This window comes from Acyrthosiphon pisum, chromosome A1 (genome assembly GCF_005508785.2).
Source record: "Acyrthosiphon pisum isolate AL4f chromosome A1, pea_aphid_22Mar2018_4r6ur, whole genome shotgun sequence".
In the NCBI taxonomy this organism is placed as follows: Eukaryota; Metazoa; Arthropoda; class Insecta; order Hemiptera; family Aphididae; genus Acyrthosiphon; species Acyrthosiphon pisum.
In genome coordinates, this window is record NC_042494.1 from 114307357 (window position 1) to 114326309 (window position 18953).

General features: G+C 27.6%; 1 protein-coding gene across 1 annotated transcript in view; it reads left to right on the forward strand.

Moving 5' to 3' along the window:
• The window catches only part of LOC100572104, a 215987-nt gene that overhangs the window by 165764 nt on the left and 31270 nt on the right, over positions 1-18953 (forward strand). The window contains exon 4 of the mRNA XM_029488085.1: positions 7925-8108. Coding sequence (XP_029343945.1) covers positions 7925-8108 — 184 coding nt within the window. The remainder of the gene's footprint in view (positions 1-7924; positions 8109-18953) is intronic.

An 18953-nucleotide genomic window follows, 5' to 3' on the forward strand; every position in this document is an offset into this window, starting at 1 on the left:
CAATTTTTGAGCTGTTTACGGACATGGTCAGTTTTCAATTTTTTTAGTTTTTTTTTTCTATAAATATCAAGTAAGTTTATCTGTCGGCCAAAAAGTGTAAAAATTAATACAAGGCTCTGATATATTGTTACAATAGCAGTGAAAAATATTAAAAATACATAGGCACAATTTTTTTTTATAAGCATTTAAAGATCGAATTTTTACAAAATTTATCAAATTTAAAATTTAATAATTATTTCGTAGTTAAAAATTTATAAAATGTTCAATTTTTATATCTAAGGATTAAAAATGTAAAACAAGATTCCACCTAAGTAGTTAATTCTGTTACCAAAAAATCTAAAAAATACATAAGCACAATTTATTTTTATAGTCATTTTAAGCTCAAATTTGGATTAAATCACATATTAAAAAACCTGGTATAACTATATTAGTTATTTTGTTGTAATTGTATATTATTGAAACTTCTAAAGTATAATATTATATATCTATGATAGTACCACGATTTGTTGTTGATGTATACCTAACGCGTTATAAGTACCTAATGGATATTGTGATATGATTAATTTGGAATTTATTATAGATACCTATTATTGGTCAATTTTTTTTTTAATACCATAGATAAGTATATAAGATACCTTATACCTAGACTGACATACCGTCTCCGCTCAGAATCGTTTTTCTTATACAGTGATATTATATCATTGAATTCAAATTTAATACTATCCATTATACAGTGACTCACTTGTAACCTACTGTACAGTATAGCGACATCCACTACCCACCTTTTTTTATTTTTATATAGGATTTTTTAGCATTATTTTTTTAAGTTTTTAATATAAATTCATATACATAATATATAATCAATACCACCATTATATTATGCAATGACAATTGACATAGACTATTTAAAAACACTGAAATACTGATGACAGCTAATAAAATAAACATTTGACACCTAAATATATAACATGTGTGTTATCCAGTAAAATTGTTGAATCTTTATTATACCATAATAAAGTGAAATAACAACTTTTGTCATAAAAAAATGTGCTTATTTAATCTTACCTATGTGTATACTGTATACCCTCTACATTTATTTTCATATTAGGGTTTGTTTGATTAGAAATATAAAATTAAAAATACAATTTGTTTTGCAAGAGGTTCAACCGATAAACCTAGATGGTGGCAGGCGTCGCGGTCAACACAAAATGGGCAACGATTCGCGTACGTCTCCAACTCTTGCAAAAATATTACACGTCAACATGTGTACTTAAATAAATCCGTGTTAGGACGATTATACAATACATACACCCCCCACCCCGTGTTTATATATATTACACTATTATACCCGTAAACTCGTGAATTTTTCGATTTCAAAGATAGGTGGAGAGTTCTGGATAAGATATTATAGTATGTATGTACATTTTATTTTGATGCAACCGACTATATACAGTTGGATTTAATGATTGGAATCTAATGACACTATTTTCAGGTTTGTAAATAAATAATAGTTATATACTAATATACTCAAAATTAGTTGTAATAAAAATATAAAATACAATAATAACGATGTTAAAACTCGTAGTCATAAATCATAATAGTTCTAATCTTATGAAAAATGTAATAAATTAAAATAAGTTACCTCTATGTCAATACCTGAAACCTGGATACCGTACAAGCAAACATGTTTTCTAAATATTTTAATAAATTAACTGATCTTTGTTGAACCAGATATATTTTGAACTTTTCTTTTTTAGGTAATTATTTTTTGACAGTATTCTACGGTAGATCTAAAAATGCATTTTTGACTTATTTAATAATTAAAAATGTTTAATCAAAATACGTCTAAAGCCACTATCCTGGGTTACCAGATTTGTTGTATACATTTCAAAGTTGATTTTTTTTTTTATTCATCTAGACTAGTTACCAAATATCGTGCTCATTCCTTCGATAAAAAATATTAAATATGGAAACATTGGGGAAAAAATAAGCGTTCTTAATCGTATCACTAAAATTGAGTTCTGTATCGTATTATACCGATGAAAAGTTATATGATACATATTTATATATATATATGTATTTTTCATAAATATTTTAAGATATTTTTATACCACGTATCCACGTGGACTATAGTATTTTATTTATATTTGAATTGACTAGCTCTGAATAAATATGAAATGCGAATGCGAATATACTATTATAAAATAAGCATAAGGTTTTTTACCATATTAATATAACATAATACAAAAATATGTTGGGTTATAATAATATGCGTAATGTTATTTTATTCTACTCAAATATTTTTGACTAAATAGAAATTTGAACAAATAACTAGTTTAAATTGTTGAACAGATATTAACATAAATGTGTATATATATTCTTGTTTCAGAAGTGTAATTCAAAAGTTTCAGGTATCGTTTGTATATACACAAGCTCATTATAATAATACTTAATCATTCAAACAATTAGAACTATTTATACCTATAGTCATGAAAACTTGGATTAAATCATAAAGTTACAAATCAATAATGATACATCGTATAACTAGATAAGACAATATTTTGTGGGTATAACCATTGATTATAAATACTATTATAGTAATGTAATATAACTAATCTAGAGTTTCAAAAATTGATAGTTAAAACCTGCAGTTCTATAATGTGGCACATATAGTCAAGTTAATAATAATAATAATATTTTTATATAGCTAATTATATAAATTAATTATATTCGTTTTATACAGTGAAATAAATCGCGCTATATAAACGACGCGGACGACGACTACAGGGAATAAAAAACGGAAAATAATAGCATTGGCATTTTATGGTTACAATATTTAAGAATATGATATTGCCACAAAGGTTGTCGTCCACATGCTTGAGAAGTGTTTACATATTTTAAATCAGAGGATGATGCGTTATCAAACAATTCGGCGTGCCGTTGTGCATTATAAAATATATTGCACTGCGTAACAACAATATACGTATGTAGACGTGACAAACGCCTTTGATAGTTTGGCTGACATTTTGATATTTTCTCGTTTACTAAGATGCGTTTCATAGCGTTTATTACAGGTTGTGTTGGTAAGGCGTCGTATCCATTATAATGTTTATATAATATGTATGCATGTGTATATGTATATCGTATATGGTGTTTACATATTATTCCTTTTTTTTCTATTTACACGCTATGATTGCGTTACATGTCATGTTGAAACAACTGTGTAAATATTGAATTTTTTTGCTTTTGCAGAGCACCAGGGGAAAATCTGTCGTAGTGATAATAGTTATTCTAAGGGTCATCGCCTGTACATATTATTCTATTTAGTTTTTTTTTAATCGTTAGCTCGTTTTTAGGGTTCCGTACGGTAAAACGGGACCCTATTACTAAGGCTCCGCTGTCCGTCCGTCCGTCCGTCCGTCTGTCACCAGGCTGTATCTCATGAACCATGAAAGTTAGAAAGTTGAAATTTTCACAGGTTATGTATTTCTATTGCCACTATAACAACAAATACTAAAAATTCTGGAATATATAATATAAGCAGTGTTGCCGATGATGGTACGGAACCCTTCGTGCGCGAGTCCGACTCGCACTTGTTTTTTTTTATGTCATATAAACATTATTCTAAAACTATCACAACGAACACAACGCGCGCCTTTCCGATTAAAATAAAATAATGTACCTGTCTACAATGTTTGACCGTCCATTAATGTTACTGTTGAGGGTTATATGAATTCTAGAATTTATTTATTTTTATCATCCTATTATTTAATCGTTATAATGGTACGTCAAATCATATTTAAAATATATTTTCATGATGGCTAGATTTCACTAACAAAACGAGTGATTCTGGAACTGTGAATTTTCTAATTTGACGAGTGCTAAGTCATTAAAAGAGAAAATTAATTTTACGTTATGTCTTATGCATTCTGTAACATTTTGGACCGAAAGTCCAAAATGTTCTTAATACAGTTTTATTTTTTAATTTCCAATCTATGGATGAGTTACATGAACGTTTCGTATACCAGTCCTTCTATATTTTATAAAATATTGTGTTTACAAAAAAAATATAAAATAACAACTATAAATATAAATATAACACCATTGTAAGATACCCAATACCTACATACTTCGTATAACTTGAAATCGAAAGGTTTGACTTACATAAAATATATTTCTTGAGGGCATTTTAAAAGTATGACGATTCAACACATTTAAGTAAGAGATAAAAATCAAATAATAAGGTAATTTCATAAATAGGAAACTTTAAATTTAAAATATGCAATACTAATAATTAAATAATCACTGACTTGAATTCACGGGATTATTAATAATAGAAATGAAAGTTTTTTTTATCAACATTTTGAACTGTGAAATCAAGTTAATTTTGAAACTCTTAAAAGGGTGAGTTTTGATTTTTATAAACTTTTTAACTGAATAAAAAAAAATATATATAAGTATATGCGAATAAATGATAAACACAAATGTTGTATTAATGCAGGTAGATATCTATTGTAAACTTATAATAACTAATAACATTTAGAACATATAATATAATATTATATAGATGCATTATGTGTAAAATAAGTATGTTTATAATTAAAAAATGTAATATGATAACATAAAAAAATATTTACTGTAATAAATTATTATGGTGGTTATTTTAAATTTTCAATAAAACCTTTAGAATTTGAAGAATATATTTTTTCATCTTATCTTCAAAATATCATAAACAATAAAACTAACTTATACTATAAGTAGCTATTATTATTAAAGTGTGCTTTTTTTAAACTGCTTAAGTAATTTCAACTTGAAGCGATAATTTAACATTTATTTTATAATAAATAAATAAAATGTGTCTCGCATTTAATGTCACTAAAGTAATAAATTCAAAACTACATTATACGTTTTAAGTGTTATCGTTAAGCCTTTAGCATATAGGTAATTGAAGTTACATACCCGTCTCATACTCTCATATAGAAAATATTATTTACTAATGTACATCAACCAACAGAGGTGGATTTAACGGACGTTTGGTAAATGTCGATGTAGCACTTCTCCTAATATGTATATTGGGGCCCACGTACATTTATAAGGTTATTTTTTTTTTAAATTTTTACCACAAAATAATAAATACTTACATTTTATATTGTGAACTGCAATACCGTTCTTAGGTTATGTTAATAAAAACAACAGTTTTGTATTGCTGATACATTTTCTACGAAACACATCTTATGGATCTTCCGACCTTAATTTAACCCTTAAATCCGCCACTGGCAACCAAATATTATTATTTTTTAATAAAATTTTACACCAAATCGGGATCTTTGGCTTTTCGAGTATGATCATTAATTTGTAAATTATCGTTGATCATACACCAAAAATAACTTAATACCCTAAAGGCTATAATTCCAAAATGGATAGTTTTCGATTAATAGTCAAACCATATTATATTATTCTTCATTATACATATCATGACATTTAAAATATTTATTAGGTAGTGATATTTATTATGAACCTATCTAATTTCTATGATATTTATCTTCAAAGTTTTAGAAAATTTGGTTTTTAAAATAGTTATAGTTAAATCCGTTCTAGAGAAGATTTTTTTTGTTTTCGTTTACATACGTTTTTTCATCAAAGAAAAGATAATATGTATATTTTTTTGTGAGCACTTAATCCAATTTGTGTTCTAAAAAATTAATTATGAAGTTATAAGGACATTTTATAATTAAAATTATAATAAATACAATTAATTATGACTGGCAAGTTTTTGTACCCGGAATTATTCTATACTATAAACACTATAAAGAAGTGTATGTAATTTTTTTAAGTAGGGGGAAGTTGATGCAAAAAAAATAAATTGAGCTAGTTAAAAGGATATCAGTACACTATTTATTTCATCTCTCTGACCTACGTGCAACATTTGTGTTCAACAGAACTCATCTTGTGTTAGCTGTATGAGGGTGAATTGACCTATTATCAAGCTTTCAGTGTTTCACTGTAAGAAAATTAAATTAAATTAAATAAATAAAAAGACCTTAAAGCACTAAGTAGTCACCCACCTACAAAAGTTATGGGGCATTTACCCCAGTAGCCATACGTGTTCGGCGCTACTGAGCTAGGCCTTAGCTAACACACCGTCTCCGCTCAGAATCGTTACATACAAGAAAATATTTCTAACAATTTATTTACAAAAATATAACAGTACATAATTTTGTATTAGGGGATACATATAATAATATTGTAGGTTTGACGCCATAAAGAATAGTTAATAAGTGGATACAAAAACATATTTCTAACAATTTACAATAATATATTTTATACGTTACACATTATAATATTGTAGGAATTAAAAGTACGTTTTCCCTGCAGCGTCTGACGCCGGCCGTGCTGTTCCACTGTTTGACGCTGCAGGGAAACGCGTAGCTTAACAATTGGATACAAAAACATAATATGACTAACGATAAGTATACAAATATAGTTCGAACATGAAAAATACGATATTCATCAGATATCCTGACATCAGGGCTCGTGTGATACTTTATAGACGCAGCGGTACTTGCGGCTGTTCCGTGTGTCGGTCTGCAGGCGGCCGGACGACAGATCAGCTGCTGCTGACGTGCGAAGCGTCTCGAAAATCTGCGAAAACTGACAGACGTGTCAGCAATGTAAATTATATTTATTTCATTAGATGTTATTAACAACACATAAGCTCGTGGTTTACTTTTTGGAATTTTAGAGCGTTATTATATTGCGTTGTTTGCCATTCGATATGACAAATCTTTCGAGAGCGCACCACACAAATAGTTGCTAATTGTACTTTATATAATAATGCTCGTGGCACGATTGCGTTGCGTACAAATTTACCCACAGTAGCTAAGTACCTATATAACATTGATTCAAAATACATTTTGCAATAAATCTAAACCAAAAAAATACTTACATGTAAAATTTGACCATCTTGTATATTTTTGCACCCAAAATCGATGTAATATGATAGTACGTTGACTCAATGGTTTTATAATAATATAATAGGTACTATGTACATCAATTATTTATAGCATACATTCGGATCACTCTTTTGTGATTGACTATGTAACAACAAAGGTGGGCCAAGAAGAATTGATTTCTATGAATTTATTTTAAACTTACTAACTACCTAGTTCAATAATTGTCTAGTCAATTGAATAACCTAACTAGTTAACGAATCTATCTTAGCAGTAGGTATACAAACTACTTTGTATTTTGCAGTTAATTAATTTAAAAATGTATGCTCATACATATTAATATATATTATAGCTGTAATTAAGACTAATTAATTCATTGTTTATTGTTTAATCATCTGACATTGTGTATAATATACAATGAACTTAAATAACATTAAACAAATAAATATTCCTCTGTTTAATAATTTATTTGACACAAATCTGTAACATTGTTTAAAGCACTAGGTACAATAGTACCCAAGTATGAATATTAGTGTTGAATGCATTTAAGTATAACTAAATATTTATTTATCATTTTTAAAAAACACGAAAGTACTAAAAATACTTATGTGTGACACAGCTGTGTGCCTAGGTGGTAATAAAAAAAAATATATAACTCAACTTATTATTTTTAACCAAGTTAAGTTTATATTTTTCTCCATTATAACTTTGAACTTTCATAGTAAAATATTTTGTTAATTAACTATTAACTTATATGTATTTGAACGTTTATTTTACTCAACTAACTCGAGTTAATATTATGTTCATTAACTTGCCCGCTTTTGTATGATATAACAATATGTATCGATTTTGTTGAATAGGGATTTCATTGTAATCTGAGCTTACAATATAATATATTGAGCTTATATACTATTTTGTACACGATATAACCAATAATTATAATTCTAACGATACGCGTTGTCCGTATGTTTCAGTGTGCAACGTCACGATAAAAGCTGATATGCTGTTGGCCCGTTCAAACTCGACGTTCGGCCAGATCAAATCTCCCGCGCTGTCTGGTCCTAACCACTGTTGGTATACGCTGGACCCTGGATACGACAGGCGTGTGGAACTTCAAGTTTACAGGCTCGTCAACGCCGGCCATTTCAACGGTTCAAGGCAAGTAACCAGTGTTCGGATTTGATAAGTATTTTTTTATTTAGATAAAGATAAAGATAACGTAACTCAAATGTATCTAGATAGATATAAGAGATAACTTAACTCATAGTTCTTACTCTATTGTTAGAATGTGATTTAAAAAATCCTTAGTCACAGTTTTTTTTTTTTATAAAAGCATTTAATGTTGGAGATTTGACAAAATTTATTAAATTTAAAAATTAATAATTATTTTGTAGTTAAAAATTTATAAAATGTTCAACTTTTATAGCTAAGGATTGAACATTTAAAACAAGATTCCGCGTAAATAGGTTATATATAAATCACTTTATTCACAATATCAACAAATATACTTAGTAATATCATAGGCTGGCTGACCGTTTTCTTATACAATAATATTATATCATTGAATTCAAATTTAACACCATCCATTACAATGAACCATTTGTAACCTACTATACAGCATTTCGACATCCACTTACCCACTTTTTGTTGTTGTTGTAAATACTAAATAATTATTTTATTTTACTGACAATAATTATTACACTAGTTAGTAATACAACGTGTCGCGGATTTTCTGTTTATACGCATACACACAATGTTATGCTTTACCGCCACGCACCGGCGCGGCGCATTTAACGAATTTTGATTTTTCTTAAAAACAGTGCATAATAATAAATAATAAAAATGTATATAGGTACTATTGTACTAATGAAGTATGACAAGTAGACAGTAATCGCTCGCTACGCCTGCCAGGTCCGATCGCCAAACTCGAGGTCCTTGAGATAAAAGTTATAAATTATTATGAACATCTAACGAAAATATTACATATTATTGTATGATAATATATACAATATAATATACCTATTACCTAGGTATCGAAAATTTTTTTAATTTCTAATTTAATGGTCAACAATATTTTTTAAAACACAAAATTTGAAGGTATATGTATCTTAAATACATAGGTAACAATACCGAAAAAGGTTTACAAATTAAAACAATCATGAAAACATCATAAACAAAAGCTATAATTTTTTGCCACCCTCAAAAATTTGTCTCTTGTGGAATTTTCCTCTTTTAGCCCACCGTAAATTCATCACTGCTGATAGACGATAGTAGACAATACCATCATTGTCCACAACAAGTAAAGCTTTTATTTTATTTTATATTATCTTAATATAATATGGTAATATCTGGTAATAAAAAATTTTGCAGGTTCTTATTACTATTTTTTTCCTTATACATTTATCACTTCCCTTTACTTTAATAGATACCTATATGCCGTTGTTTGTCACACATTAGGTATATTTGTCAAAAACGTTATTGATATGTATATAACATAATTTGTAATATTATATGAAAAGTATTGAATAATGAAAAAAAAACTTACTTAGAGAATGATATCAAATACTCGACAAAAAGTCATTATCGCCTGTGCGGGTACTTACATCTGTGTAGGGTGTATATAATAATAGTTGGCTTGTGTTTGAATTCACAAGAAACGCCGAAATTCCGAAACGCAAACTAAACGGTTGTGTAAACGCAGAGGGGAGTTAGTTAAGCTAATTTATTCGTTGGTTATATTACAAATTCCGTTCTATATTTGCGTCATTTGCGCCGATATATTATTAATATTCTATTTAACAACTGAATTGACGATTATGAACATCAAATGACGCAGACCCCATTGTTGGAATTTCACATTTACCGCTGTTACGTTGTAACAGAAATCGTGACGTTCCACTATTTTATTTTGAGCTTCAAATATATCTATGGTAAAATCAAAAATATCAAACACAAAGATAATACGTATTGTTTTTTTTTTTTTTTAAATATTACAATGGGAGATTGAAAAAAAGTTTTGACATAATCAATAATCATAAACACAAAAAAAAAAACTATACCAATTTAATAAAAAGTATAGGTTTATATATTATTTTATACTATGTCAAGAAGACTAAAAATAATTTTCTCCGTAATATAATTAAATTAACCATAGATGGTATGCATACTACATAACTATATCCAGAATTTTCATAATATTCACTAGCATGTAGGTAACGGTATACCTAATAGGATGGACTTGCACTTGAATTTTAACATAACATGCACTATATTATGCTAGAATTTAAATAAGATAAAGTTGTTTGTTACTTTTCAGTTTCCACTCTTACACTTAAATTTTACTGAATAATGTAATATGATGCATTTTATTTAAAATTGCAATAGTAATAATTTTCAACGCAAAAAAATGAGCAAATATGAAAAAAATATGAGTCTTGAAAATTAATTTAGTAACTCAAGCTAATTTACTTAGCAACTTAGCCAACCTAAGTTATTAAAATAAAAAAATTTAAAGTTTTTATAGTATTCAAAAATATGTTAAAAAATTTAATTTATTGCATTTTTATGCATTTTAAAAAAGGAATTTAAAATTTCAATCTTTTGATACATTTTTCTTTTTGAATTGTTAGTTTATATAACATAATGTATAAACAGTTTTTAATTTTTAATATTCATATAATTTCAGAGTTTGATACTTTCATTTACTTTAAATTTGTGAACATAACTCTGTAAATAATAATGTTTATTATTATTATTGTTATTATTATTGTTATTATTATGGCATCAGCTGCATGGTTATTAGTCGGTGTTACATTATTTACATTAGAAATACGTTGAATTTACATTACATTAAATTACTATTATATATTTATATTTGTACATTGTTTTCTTAGGTAGTAATTAATATTTATATAAACGCAAACATTATTTTATGTTATCTATTTTTGTATAGTCTAAATGAATATTGTTTTTTAAATTTCCTTTTCCACTCATGACGTTTATTTTTATTTTATGAACACTGTTATACAGTTAGTTTTGAAAAAATCCAATCATGAACATTCTCACTAATGAATCATAAATACATTATTTTGTGTAAACATCATTTTTATTGTTTTACTTAACATTTAATACTTCCACCTATCTGTAATTTATGTTATTTTAGAACTTTCCTTAAATGAATAGCTATAGTCAGTTAAAATGTTTGGTATGGTCGATGTATTTTTTTTTTAAATTATTTATTTACTTTTGTGGTAGTTTTTTCCATTTGAGTTATTATTTCATTTCTAATTCTGTAACGTTGTATTTATTGTATGGAACTATGTTTTATTTTAAATATATTATTATACCTGCAGTATAGCACAAACACATATATTACTATAAATTAAAAATATACTCCTTAAATCTAAAATATAATATGGTGGACACAGATAATAAAGTTTTGTAAAAGCAAATACGTAATTATTATCATTATTCTTAAACTTATTAAGTGCATTTTTACATCAAATAATTTCATTATTATTACAACTCGTATCAACATTTGTATGTATACAGGTGAGAAACGGTCATAGTATTTGAAAACCATAAATGAGTGTGTCATAATCGTATCACATAATTTGTTTTGTGCTTAAATACAGTAAGAATAAATTGAGAAAAGATCATAATAGTTTAAGAGAATCAAAAATAAATAAATTCCAAATTAGCAAGGTTAACTAATAATCCATAACGTTTTTATTTGTTAAAACAGGAAATATAATTTTATGAGAAAATACGAAAATCATTAGTCAGAAAATTTATACGGAAAACAGGAATCCTATTATACGTAGGTGTTATACTGGCAGCACGATTGGAAAATTCTATGTGCGTTCAAATAAAAACAAGTGTTTTATATTAAACAGAAAGATAATTGAAAATGATGTGCTTGAGGTTCCGTAGTTTCTTAGTAGTGGGCAGATCAAGGAAAAAGAGAAGTTTAAAGTGATTTGAAATAAAGAGAATGGCAGGAAGTTGTGACCTAATGTAAGTCACAAAAAAGCGACTACTTGGCGCCTGGAAAGATTAAGTTTCCAGAGCTGATTGTGTATAATATAAGAATTGTAAGAAAAATAGCTGTGTGCCAAAAAAAGTATTAAATCCAGCGGTAGTAATAACTATTAGATTTGCTGATCGGACTAGATCATATTTTTTGTGTACGTGGAAAAATGTTCGCAAAGAAATCGTATTGAATGGAAAATGTCTAGTCGGATTAGCGAAATAGTACTGTAGCCTGCAGGGTTTATCATTTTATTATTTTGAAATATCCGTATTACCGAGTACCTACATAACATAGTTAGCAAATGATTTAATTTTAACTGGAAGACGGAGGTCTTATGAACTAATCAATTTAATAAAAATTGATAAGTCTTGACATAGTTCAGCGTGAGAAACAAAGTAAGAAAAATAAATCTGAAAAAAAAATTTGTAAAAATAATAATTAAGTTTTAAAAATGTATTTAGATGTGTTTATTAATTGCTAGACAATTTTAAAGAACCAAAGTGGTTGATGGTTGGTTGTAACTTGTATTTAGATACTAAAGGTTACCTACGTTAAATCATATAATATATTTTTTCATAGCGAAAGATAGAGGAGTCTAACAATATTAAGTTAATGTTATAGAAATAATATTATTTCAATATACATTACACAGATACCTAATAATATGTTGTATTATTAACATATATCCGAACTATATAAATAAATAGCAGGTTTATTATGAAATAAATGATCATTTACTTTCATACGGTTGGTGTAAAATATTCATATTGATAACATAATATTATATTACATATTTAGTTTACCTGGGTAATTTTAATTTTCTGAATTTAATTAAAATTAAAATTTTAAATGTGGATGTCCAATACCTAATCTTATACGTTATTTCCGTTCACACTAATGCTTTTTGGAATTCTTCCACACAACTCCATTAATAGCCGGACAAGGCGCTTCTTTATACTGTATAAAGTAGATATTTTTGAGTTCCGTATTCAAGTTTCAGTGCCCGTGCGGTCTCGCGCACTTGCAGGGTTTGAATTTATCGATCATTTTTGGAGTACATGATTTATTCTGTCACGTCCTTAACATAACGGGGTCTAATAATATTAATAATTATAAACCAATTCTTTCCGAAGTAGGTATACCTCAAAACTAGGTATCTTCGTCTTTGTGCATTTGCTAATTTATGATGTGTCCTAAATTATAATGCAATAATCTTCTTTCGACAAACATTGACTGTCGAGCACATTTTAAAGTTAAGTACAGTTTATAAGTATGTTATTTTATTAATTTTAATGATTATCACTTAAGTTTTTGATTTTAAAACATATTTTAATGTGTTTATATTTTAGTGTCGAATTACACGTTTAAGACTACAGGTTTCCGTATAAAACTATTATGACTTATAATAATATAAACCTTACATTACAAAAATAAAAACAACTAATAAACAATATAGTAAAATATCAGTTTCTAGTACCTCCCTAACATTCCGTATTTTTTTACCATTAAATAATTCCCAACCCTATTACGGTATAAAACGAAACGTATAAGCGAGTTAAATGTTTTATGTACATTATAAAATGAGTACTTACGTCAATATTTTTTATTTTCGAATGACCTAAGAATGAATTTTTAATTATTTTATGCCTCAGCTCAATGGTGACAGTCGCACAATGGAAATACTTGAGCAGAGGATAAAATCTGAATTTTATTCAATTCTAGTTATAAATGGCAATATTGTGTCATAATATTTTCATATAATTTCAAGCAATCAAAGATATTTTATATTTGACATGAATGACGTTATTATACTTACTGACTACTGTCTACACTTCATGTAATGATTAAACTAACCGAACTTAATTCATTAAAGCAGACTTCTGCTAGATAATTAAATAATTGGGAAACATATTATGTCTTTGGGTGTTAGAGTATATTATTTATAATTAGGTATTCGAAAGAAAATAGTTGAACATTTAAGTTAATTAATAAACATTGTGTGCCATGATTATAGGTGTTTTTCAATAATACTATCTGTTTACTAGCAATTTAATTATAAATTGTTCAACTTTAAATATAAATTCACCGTCAATTATGTTAACCAGTTTAATGATATTATTAATCATAAAAGCATGTTTAATACAAATTATACTATAAGATAATTCGTTAATGTTCATATTTCTAAATATCAAATGAATCCAATATTTTAATATATAAGTTTGTACTATTATTTAACGGCCTTTAAGTATATTTTAAAATTCCAAAAATCAGATTTTAAACAACAGTAGGTACTATTGCAGAAATAATGTGGTGAGCATGATTGTAGCAACACTTTGGACATTGGTAAACTAATATTGCCACAGTCTTCAATTGAATTATTAATTTATCTACAATTGAATTAAAATCTATTTATCTATATAACTATAGACTATAGTGCTCATTGATATATCTGTAAAAGTATTATCATTGAGTATATATTTTACAATACAGAATGGTATAATTATTAAATCTCGAAAATTAAATTCTCGTGGAAAATAAAAAAATACTTTAAATTATATATGATAAAAACATAACTTCATTATTGATGCTTAACTGGAATATTTTTTTTCTTTTAACTTGAACAAAATTACTCACAATTTCTTCAATAATGAAACGTCCTAATATATTTGTCACTCATAAATATAAGATAATTTTTCAATAATTCTAATTAATTTAAAACAATATTATTCAATATATAATATTGTAGTTTCAACTCTGAAGAGTATTTACGTTATTGTTATTTTAACTAATATAATATATAACCATATGAGTGCATTGAAATAATATAGCACTAACCTTATACTATGTTATAATGTTATAATATTTCACTTTTTATTTCATTAACCTAACCGTGCTTATTTTAAATTATCATATTATATGATTTATTAAATAAATTGATTTCACGTCAATTCAAAAAATTAGTTTAATCAGCTCCAACCATTTGAATCAGTAAAATATTAAATAAGGAAATATTAATTTAAAATACCTATAGTAATTTATGTTGATTATTTACCATAAAAAAATATAGAAATATAAGAAATTGAGTTTTTAAGTTAAAATAAATATTTTTTTAAAACTTTTAAACTTTTTAAAGATCATCATAGGTAATTAAGAGCGTCTGCGTGAAATAAGCTTCTCGATTCAAATCATATTTTTTTTATTTATGTCCTTATAATTTCAAAATGAATGATAAATCCTTTTTGTATTTTATTATTTATAATTTTTGAACCTGACGGTTTGTTAAAATTAATACATTTTTTATTTGTGTTAATTTTCACATGATAAATTGGTTAAGAAAAAGTACATTGCTAATTTAACCATGTGTTAAGATAAAAACAGACAACAATATTTACTTAATCTAGGTATATTATTTACTTAAAATATGTCATGAACACGTCTTCTCAAATTCACTTTTTTTTTTCAATGGCTTTGTGCTATTTTGATAGCCGAATGACCCGACAATCGCATTTATATGTATAATATAGTACAGTCGTAATGAATACTTTGTTAACAGCTAAACGTTATTTAGTTAATTAACTCAAAAAACTTAATTTATATTATTACTGCAGCCTGACTGTTTTACACATTAAAAATATAATTTACCTCACTTTTGTCATAGGACCTCTATTGTTTATGTTTATAATTACAAGTTTACCTCAGCTCTATCGAATTTCAAAACTTTTATACGCGACCTCCACTGCGTATAGTCCTCCTATATACCAACAACATCTATACATGTACCTGTAAGCCACACTTGGCCATAATAATATAAACATAATAGACACGCCACCGCCTTAATTAGCATCATTGAAACGTGGCAAGTGTATGGTAAACTAGTAAACGTGTGTGCGTGAGTGTGGTTCGTATTTTATCCAATAAAACCAGGGCTTGTATATAAATCACGCGCTTGAATGAAATTTGAATGATATATCAATAATATGTGACTCCCACACATATAGATACACAATAATGCGTAGCCTACACGTGTACAGACTCATTGCAGTGTTAAGTTGTGACTCGTAATAGCGCCGACGGTGACATTCCATTCGCTGCTCGTCGAAAATACGCCGTTTGACAAAATATACTTCGGTTGTATTTTCGGAGACTATTTATCCGAGGCGATGGTTTACACACCCTTTTGATTTCGCTATACGCTTGGACGTACCATGAATATTATATAATATACATATATGTCATGTATATCTATATATTGTATATATATATATATTCATATAAATATATGAGTGTATAAATATAATATTATATACAATATACATATTATATATTTTATGGCCAGAGGGTAGAAGCGAAATCCCGTGAAAACTTAATTATCTCCGTATTTTTAATTTATATTTTGCGCCTGTCGATTCGGAAAATGAAAATCTACAAGCGCCGTCGGTGATGCTGTTTTGCTTATCCAAACAGCGGACAGAGACAAACAGCGAGAATGGTATATAACTTTCAGGCTATGAATTATTTATCGTGATAAACGTGGAGGCAAACGACAGGGTCGAAGTGAAAAACGTCTTGAATTAAAAAAATTAAAATAAATCATATTTTGTCTCAAAACCGATTGCATTACTTTTTTATGCAGCGCACCAACACTTTTTCACCAAGATAAAATATATAATATCGAAATGAGTAAAATATAAACAGATCGAACAATCATTTATAATATATATTATAATATTAAATATACACTCTGTGGAAAATGTATATAGATTATCAACTTCGATCTATCACACGACTGTTATTGAAACGAATATATTGTTTTTTATTACAATACCTATTAGGTATACCTAATTCAAATCGTTGGAAAATTATTGTAGATGCTTAAGTTCAGAAATAATTTATCGGCTTGCAACACTGATGTTATAATACAATATAATATACGCCAACACGAATCATAATAATTTATAGTGATTAATATTAGTCAAAACACATTATTCAACATCGCAATAAACGAGCGTTGTATATTATAAATATATACCTAGCGTGGTGGCGTAATATTCAATTTTCTGGAGAAACGCTTTATTATTTTTTATTACTAAAAGGTTTATCTGAAACTATCCTCAAATTTCACCCTAAATGGTCAGAATTATTGTAATATTATACAAACGTTAATGACTTAATATTTAGTTCGTACGTGTGCATTATAATTTAGCTATCTAACGATAATAATTTATTGTAAGGATTATATGGTATAGCAGTGGCACACATTAAGGGTCCTTCCTAAAAAGAGACCTAATGGAAAAACCACTTTTATAGTTTCATTGGGTTATTTTTATTCATATCAATATTTTAACTATGCATTTTCTACATACAATATTAATTTAAACATAATACCAAAATCTATATATACCTACTGTAAGTTATAGGTACCTATACAAATATAAAAATAATGCTATTTCTTCAACGTACATATTTAAGAGTATTGTTTTCTCCTACGCTTCTTAGCATGGCCATTATATGGATATTTTAAAAACTTGGTTCCAGGAAGAAAACAATATTTCTGGAAATATTGTCATAACCATTAAAAAATTGAATAACGTGGTCGATATACGGGCTCCCAAGCGCATACAACCGAGTCTCATCGCCGCGCATCCCATTATATATCCTTTGGTTGCAACGAAATTATATATTTTCCATGTACCGTAACCTGCACATAGTATGGAATACTAAAATGCTAAAAATACGATCTTCCTGCATCGCTGATCGTAACGGGAATATCGCAATATTGAACACTCGCGATAAACACTTAATATAGTATAAACAGGGCAGATATACTTCTCAGTAATAATTCGTCTTAATTATATTTCATTTACATTTCGACGTGATGCAAATCGACCTTAAGACCAATTACACATTAACACTCGCACTCTGAATATTTCAAAATTTCGTGACGGGTGTGGGGGGGGGGGTGCAACGCTTTGTTACACCGCCATTGCTTAATTTGTCCAAACCATCGCATTGCAGGGCATAATAATAAATAATAATATATACTTTTATTATAATTATCAATTTTATAAGTCAACTAATTTAAAAAATAAAAAAAGCTACTTATATACTCTTACGGCTTATTTATACGTTTCAATTACAGTGACTCGTTAAAAATGTATGCGTCTAGACATGGTGACTATTATGATATTGTGTATATATATTATATAATACTTTATAGGTACGAGTGTTACGCGTGTCCTTTCATTTTTACCATGGAACACAGCACGTGCAATCAAAATCCAGTGCAATCTCGTACAGCCCTTTAAACCCTCTTTTTGCTTTTGTGCTCCCCTAGAAATACACAACAACGAAGGTAGTTGTGGCCAAAGTGGTTAGGTATGATTATATGATGCAAGTATCGAGTGTGTTTGGAGATGATAAAAAAAAAAATAAAAAACATATAAACGGTGAATGAATGAAAAACTCGGACGGAGTATTCCGTTGACAATGGAAAATATTAAAAATAAAAAGACAAGTGGATATGTAATAATATATTTCCCTTTATATATATTGTCGTGTTTGGAGACAAAATACGCGACAGTTATACGTGTATAGATACAACCCGTTTGCGCCTTAACGGGTGAAAGTGACAACCCCATTAAACTGTCAACGCAGTCTGTATAGGTATTGATAAGGATTTGAAAACGTCCATCGGTTCATAGTCATCGGAGGACCACAGCTTTTTTAATATCATACCAAATAATCAATGATTTTCGTCATACCAGAAAGTGCGGTTTTCGTGTGTGAATTCATTTTCATTATATTTGTATAATATAATACTATAGCAGTATTATAGCCACTATAGGTATAGCTATATATTATTTTATTAATGGATTGGAAAAATAAATCAATACTAATCTACTAAATTGGATTTGTCTTGCTTTGTTTGGGACTTATATAGATACCTACAATGCGTACATTAAAATATTTAT